This window comes from Dreissena polymorpha, chromosome 7, assembly GCF_020536995.1.
Source record: "Dreissena polymorpha isolate Duluth1 chromosome 7, UMN_Dpol_1.0, whole genome shotgun sequence".
Lineage (NCBI taxonomy): Eukaryota > Metazoa > Mollusca > Bivalvia > Myida > Dreissenidae > Dreissena > Dreissena polymorpha.
The window spans coordinates 92,620,036-92,628,054 of NC_068361.1; the positions used below are offsets into that span (position 1 = coordinate 92,620,036).

General features: G+C 35.5%; 1 protein-coding gene across 22 annotated transcripts in view; it reads left to right on the forward strand.

Annotated features, from left to right (window-relative positions):
• Positions 1 to 7,160, forward strand: part of LOC127837082 (neurogenic locus notch homolog protein 1-like) — a 394,957-nt gene extending 387,797 nt beyond the window's left edge. For all 22 annotated transcript variants that reach the window (XM_052363896.1, XM_052363909.1, XM_052363907.1 and 19 more), the window contains 5 exons: positions 174 to 258; positions 2,700 to 2,851; positions 3,826 to 4,098; positions 4,347 to 4,621; positions 6,376 to 7,160. In XM_052363896.1, the coding sequence (XP_052219856.1) occupies positions 174 to 258; positions 2,700 to 2,851; positions 3,826 to 4,098; positions 4,347 to 4,621; positions 6,376 to 6,399 (809 nt within the window). In that variant the 3' untranslated portion in view covers positions 6,400 to 7,160. The remainder of the gene's footprint in view (positions 1 to 173; positions 259 to 2,699; positions 2,852 to 3,825; positions 4,099 to 4,346; positions 4,622 to 6,375) is intronic.
• The last annotated feature ends 859 nt before the right edge of the window (positions 7,161 to 8,019 follow it).

An 8,019-nucleotide genomic window follows, 5' to 3' on the forward strand; every position in this document is an offset into this window, starting at 1 on the left:
TTAACTCTGTGTTATACAGACTATTTGCCATGTTTACACAGTGTTACATCAACTATGTGCCATGTTTACACTGTGTTACACAGACAATTTGCAATGTTGACTCTGTGTTACAGACTTTGCGCAATGTTTACATTGGGTTACAAAAAAAATGTTTACACTTTGTCACCCGTCAGGTGATACATTCGTCCCTGTGACCCCTGGAGAGAAGGCCACCTTGACCTGTCGCTATGGCAGCAACTCCACCTGGTATCATGATAGGTCAGTATCGAAAAACATAACGTTATAAAGTTTTTCATTTATATGATCAAAAGGAGATAAAAAGAAACGTCTCTAATGCGGAAAAATGCACTGAATCTTTTTTGTACATCATCTAAAAAAGGGAATATATTGGGAACATCTGAAGCGATCTGTAATGTGTGGGTTGCCTCCAACAGAATGATGTCCGTTCAATATTTGAATAGTTTAAACCAGATCATCATAACACTTTGTGAATATTTTTGCGGGCATTATATCTCGGCCAAGTTTTCTAACCAGCATCAGAATTATGACCCTTTAGTTTTTAAAAATTGGTCAAATTAATCAAGCTTAGGATTGCATTATTGTGGCCTGTTGGATCAAGGTCAAGGTAACTGTTACTAAAAATAAAAAAAAATTCTCTGCTCAAAAACTAGAGGTGGATGGATGTATTACACTTGACATTGTGTGTCTATTTAGCTTACCTGCAGTACCTTCTTAAAACTGCACAATTATTTTTAGTAGATTTGATTAATATGTTAAATATTTAAAACATGCTTTCATGGCATTGCCATGTTTCTTGTTGTCTCCATTATTTTCCGTGTCATCAATGTAGAACAAATTAGTTCATAAATTTCCTCATGGCGTGTTTTGTGACAAGTTGGCGCTTTTGTTTCGAAAGATGAACATGTATTCAGTGTAACCTTAGTTGTATTTCCCTTTATGCACACCCCCAGTGGGCATCAAACGTTTTACGAACGTTGCTGCAACGTAATTTTTAGGTCGCAACGTCGGCAACCATTACCGAACGTTGCCACAACGTTTCAGACAAAACATTACCCGGACGTTTCATCAAACGCTGCAGTTTGGTTGTCAAAATGGTCTTTATGAAAAATTTTCCGACGTTTTTTCCCAACGTTGCTGCGACGTTTTTTTTTCCAACGTTGCCGCAACGTTGTATTTAGGTTGCATTCAAACGTTGCAGTTTGGTTGTCACAATGGTGTATATGAAAGTTTTCCCGACGTTTTTTTCCAACGTTGCTGCAACGTTGTATTTAGGTTGCATTCAAACGTTGCAGTTTGGTTGTCACAATGGTGTATATGAAAGTTTTCCCGACGTTTTTTTCCAACGTTGCTGAAACGTTGTATTTAGGTTGCATTCAAACGTTGCAGTTTGGTTGTCACAATGGTATATATGAAAGTTTTCCCGGCGTTTTTTTCCAACGTTGTTGCAACGTTGTATTTATGTTGCATTCAAACGTTGCAGTTTGGTTGTCACAATGGTGTATATGAAAGTTTTCCCGACGTTTTTTTCCAACGTTGCTGAAACGTTGTATTTAGGTTGCCTCCAAACGTAGTATTTTTAATTCTTTTTTTTTAAATAATATGAAAATAAAAACTATTTACTGCCAACCGCCCTTTCGAGTATTATCGGCAGATATGCACACTGTCGAGTCCGTTTCCTAGAAAGAACAAGTACTTGTAGTCTATAGAGGGGATAATAAAATGCTCCCCGAGTAGGCATCGTACTTTATAATAATACAGTTCATGCATAGCATCAATGAAAATATGATTTCTTGTAAATTTAGAAATTCATTTTTTTTTAATTTTACAAATCAGTTGCTTAAACTTTAAGATTGCTAAAGATGAACTTTAACTCAAAATCGCCGGATAAAATATATTGTTTAAGTTGTGTTATGCACTAAAATGGTAGAATCTAGATTCAAAGTTTCAACCAAAATTAAATAGTCAACATTTCTGTCTGAAACTGTCAACACTCGCCGTGGTGTAGTGGATGAGGAGTCCGCCTAACGATCGGGAGATGGTGTGTTCGATTCCCACTCGGGGAACGTTTCATCAACTCCTCTATAGACATCAAATAATGGTTCTTTCTATGAAACGAACTCGAAAATGTCCATAACTGCCGATACTTAGCGAAAGAGCGGTTGGCAGTAAATATTTATTATTTTTTTATTTTATATTATTTAAAAAAATAGAATTTAAAAATACAGCGTTTTAATGAGACCTAAATACAACGTTGCAGCAACGTTGGGAAACAACGTAGCAGCAACGTTGGGAAAAAACGTCGGGAAAACTTTCATATAGACCATTGGTACAACCAAACTGCAACGTTCGAATGCAACCTAAATACAACGTTGCAGCAACTTTGGATGCCCACTGGGCCTATGTCTATTAAATACCATTTTCACATGTGACCAGTCACAAATAGGGTGAGCATTGGATATTTTTGAACACATTTGTTAATTTTCCAGTTAGAAACAAAAATGCATCCAAAATATATTTGATTATGACTATATTCGCTAACATATATATATTAAACAACATTTTCCATTTGTGAAATTTTGTAGGAAACATGGCTGAGGTATATTTATTCATAACTGTTCAGGGAAAATGACTTTACAGTATTGACTCCTCACGTTGCAAGGACTATGCCTGTGTTCCAGAAAACTTGTGGTGTCAGATAATACTCGCCGTGTCAACCGTGACGGCACTCTGGAAGTGCTCAAGGCCACCATTGACGATGATGAAATGTATGAATGCCATGTTGCCAGGGCAACCGGACTGCAGATCTACAGGTTCCTGCTGCAAGTGCAAGGTATGCGGAATGGATTTAACCATATCATCTGTGTGATGAGAAACATGTGTTAACAGTAACAGAAGCTGCAATAATTTTACTGATATAATATTCTCCTCGAACATTCTATAAATAGCTATACATGTGTATTAGACATAATTACAAATGCGATTACTGTTCATAATGATTGTGTATGTTAGTACAAGTGGCACACTGGTTGGCAAGTAAATAATACTCTTGCTAATAATCAGTTCATTAACCCTTTACAATTAGAAACGTATTTTGACGCACTTGTAGTCCCACAGAGAGTTATACTTATGAAAGACCTTTCTAAGGTTCAAGTTTTTAAAGGCTTCATTTCTAACCCTTAGATACTAATGAGCAATCAACAGCATAAAACCTGAACAGACATGTAAGTCACTCGCAGGCTGTCCTAGTTGTATGCTGTTTGCACATATCCATTTTCACGGTGCTTCTCAGTTGGAAATTATTAATACTTGTGCAATGTTCTTTTTGTGAATGGGGCTGGGTCTCTTTGGATTGAGAACAATCGTGTTGTTTTGACTTAAATTGGGAAATGAGTGTTGTTGTGTTTTTGCTTGCCAATACTTTTTAACTGAGAATAAACGAGATTTAAATATTACATTTACTAACGTTCAACTTATAGAACTTGATGGGAGATGAAATACATGTTAAGCTTTATTTAAAGAAAAAAAATTATATATTCATTTATTTATTTTTATTGGAAACTTTCAAAAATAAAATATTGGGAATTCGTAGATCCCATTTGGGAAAAACATACATGTCTACCTTTTTCTAATGGGTAACTGTCCCCATACGGCCTAAATTTTAACATAAAAAACACTGTTGTGTATTATACTTGTAAGGTATCATCTATTCACTAGTGATATTGAATATTCTGTCTAATGTTACAATACACATACTTCTTAACCTGCGAACACATTTTTTCCCTTAAATACATAACATGATTGCAGTACCCATTGGAATCCTGCCAGGCCGAGACACAATCATGGCGAAACCAAGCAGCAAAGCGTTCTTGCATTGCGAGGTATACGGAAATCCCAAACCAAGCGTCTCGTGGACCAAGAATGGTTCCCCTCTGCGATCGAGCAGCCGCTATGAGACATTCAGCAATGGCACACTTCTGATACAAAGTGTCACTCCTGGAGACGCGGATAGTTACACGTGCCGCGCAGACAATGGGGTATCTACCCCAGTTGACAGAACCATTAAACTTTTACTGAGAGGTAATAATCGCAATCTCAGTTACTGTTGAATGTTGCGATGGTCTTTGATGAAAACTATTTTTTATGTTGGAATATGTGGTCAGTTAATGGCGTTAAAGTAATTATACACATACTATACAAGAAAATGTAACCCATTTTTAAATGATTTTCCCCTGTCTCAATAATTATATATTTTTTAAATACAAGCATATACAAATTTTCATTACCTTCCTACTAATAATAACGCTGTATGTGTATGTTTTTATCAGTAATGCTTGTGGCCAGAATCGAGAATCGGAATGGAAGGGTGATGGAGGGAGGTCGAATCCGCCTGTCCTGCGAGGGCAAAGGTTACCCTAAGCCAGCCATCACCTGGGAGAAGGCTGGACGAGCCCTTGTTTCTGGTGGCAATGTGTTAATCAGAGGTAATGGTGGTTTGAAAATACGAGATGCAACTTCTAGTGATACAGGAACATACACCTGCATCGTTTCCAATACAGATGTGAAGATTGAGGCATCAACATCAGTACAAGTTGTACCTAAGGTTAGTGAAAAGTGTGTACTAAGGTGTGCACTGACTTAAGCTCAACTGAGCATCTAGTGCATCGTTACATTAATTAGTTACCTCCCGAAGGCTACAATTTTCATTGAATATTGATAAAATTATGTCAAATCTTATAAAAGCATGTTACCACTCTAGAAGCCACATTCATGACTAAGTCTTATTGAAACTTATCATAATAATATTTAGAACTAGTTTGAATCTGGGTCAATTTAATCCTAAAACTTGGTTACAAGGTCAAATCTTAGTTTAACCTTGTTACCACCCTAGAAGCAACATTAATCACTAAATCGTAAAACTTGGTCAGAATGGTCATCTTGACATTATATAGGCCAATTATAATCTGGGTCTTATGCATCCATAACTAGGTCACACGGTCAATCTAAGAAACTACAAAAAAAACTAGACACCACATTTATGACTCGAACTTGATAGAGCATGATCAAAATGTTTATCATGACCATGTCAAGGAAATGTTTACATAAGGGTGCAGTAAAACTAAGTCATCAGGTTAAATGTTCAACCTCCTTACATCAAAATCAGATGAGAGTTATACAGCAAACATGACCCTCTTGTTCAATGGTAAACGTAAATATTCATTTTCTGTAAGGTTTAAAAATGGATGATTTTGACTTTATTATGTTCTCTATTAATTGGATTCTATTTTACAAGTTAATGAAAACAAACAAAAATATCAATTTATGAAATGCGTTTTTGAGGAAACATAATAGTTCACAATATATGTTGTAAATATCAATAAACTGGCTCATACAAAATTCGTACAAGCTTGATATCACAGCTGCCCCCATGATTCATTTATTTAAGCGCTGACTTACTTATCTGAGGGTCTTTGGTGCGATACCTTGCCAAGCCAAATAAGTTGTGTAGAGATTGGTCATGGAACTTTTCTACAGCCATTTTACCCAAACCTCTGAATCAAATAGGACAATTTTCTGTTACTGAAATAGTATGTATGCACTCAGAAAAAACGAGCCTACCCATAAAAAGTGTGAGTGGTTTAAAAACTATGAAATGGCAACTAAATATTGTTGAAATCAGTTAAAAATCCACAAAAACAAACAAAACCATAATAAGATGGTTGAACCATTCTGCAAAAAATGCTTCTGCTGTGAATCTTGATCTTATTTCATTTATAAATGAGCCGGGTTCTGTGAAAAGGGATTTAATGCATGTGCGTAAAGTGTCGTCCCAGATTAGCATGTGCAGTCTGCATAGGCTAATCAGGGAAGACACTTTCCTCTTAGCTTGATTTTGCTAAAATGAAACTTTCTTGAAACTTAAAATATCATAAAAGCGGAAAGTGCCTGATTAGCCTGTGCGGACTGCACAGATTAATGTGGGAAATTTTTTGACACACGTGCATTAAACCTGCTTGTCACAGAGCTTGGCTCGTATGCTTAGTGTCCATTGCAATAATGCAAGATGGCAAATTAAGTTTCATGGTTTTATTTCAGTTACATATTGTGCAAGTCCCTTCAAGTTATGACCGATGATAAATTTGAGATCTTTATCAATTTCCTTTTTGTGTGGCCCTTACATTAAAGATTGATGAAAAATTTGATTTCTTGATCTGTTACCTATGTTTTGTGTCCCTTTGTAGTTATGTTCCGTGACTTACTTGATTTGTAAACATGTTACCTATGTTTTGTATCATTGATCCGTTCTGTATGTACAGTTATGCCTGATGTGTTACCTATGTTGTGTGTATCTTGCAGAATGTGATGACAAGAACAGTCTGATGAAGTGTCGTCTGATCGTCTCAGCTAATCTCTGCAACTACACCATGTACACCGAAATCTGCTGCAACAGCTGTCAAAGATTCTTCAATGGGTAATAGAGACAACATGTATTCTTGTGAAACCAAAACAAATGAAATATTGTGTATTCATAATTATGTGAAGTTATATTTTTAAACTTGTATTACATAACTTTTGACTTTCTTGTAAATGACAATATGAAATCAGTTTGAGTGTTTTATCTTTCGGTTGCATCCAAGCATCTCTTTCGGTTTGAAATGAGATGCAAGTTTTTATGTTTGTACTATGCACTAGCAGTTACAGAAAACTGGTTTTGCGTAAAAATGGGAATTTTGTGCTCAATATTCGACCTATGTGCTGAAATGTATGCTAAGTTTCATACATTATGTAATAACCTTTTATTAATTATTGTATTTAAAAACAAAAACAAAAGAAACGCTTGTGATGACCAATTTTTTAACAAGCCTGTTGCATAAACTTTATTAAGAAGGACAATTACATGTTTTGACAGAATTGTTTGATAAAGCTGATGGTGTAAATTGGAAGTATTTTGCATTGCACTGTTTATTGAAAGATTCTTTTATTCTTCAAGGTCAGTATGCTTTTGTTATATCTAGCCACTGTTGGAACACTCCACACCTCGTTTTGAGATTTTGCTGCGCTTGTTTTGAATAATTCACAACGTACGTCGGAATCATTAATGATTTTTCACATACAATTTGAATTAAAGGTTACCTTTTTAATATTTCTTTTGGTATAAACACTATTGTTTCATATGTTATCACTATCTGTATGTAGTATTAGTTTAAACATATTTATTTTCAAACAATGCACATTTGTTTACATATGATTACAACAATGTTTATAATACGAACATGTTCGAATAGGATAGGAACGAAAGACAAAATCTTCTATAGTTCTTCTCCCTATACAATAATAGTTTCATGTTGTCAAGCGAACATAATTGGATGTACATGATTTAAACAATAATAACATAAGGGTAAAAAAAGAAAGACTCCGTATATATAGTTTCAAGTGTGCAACACAGATAACGGATTGACACGTGAACAATTAAGGAGAGAAAGTAGCAGAGGTTTAGAAAGAAAGGAGATGTTTTGAAAGGCTTCTTGTGTGAAAGGGGAGAAGAAGGGTTTAGAGTCGTTCTGCAGCATATTACGGATCAAATCGCTTACTCATGAAAATAAATTTATGAACTGCATCAGCTATTTTAGTATTAATTAAGTAGTCACGAGTGGTGTCTCCATATAATATAGTTTCAATGGAGGGGAAGGAATACATCGATATTGAGTTTATAAGTTCACCGCGAATATGTTCATACTGAGTGCATTCCAGAAAGTAATGCGACGTCGTTTCATTAAGTCCGCATATACATAACGAAGAGGAAATAATATTGCGTCTGAAGAGATGGTAATTTAAGGCGCTACACTTTGTTCTTAAGCGCATGTGTAACATTTGAGGGCGTCTTTCACCGTAGGAAAATAATGGGTTTGGAATCGGTCGATCTGTGTTAATAAGCCTTTTGAAGGAATGGATCGATTCAGCGTTCTTAACGTCATCAGGAAGATTATTCCATTCAGATAC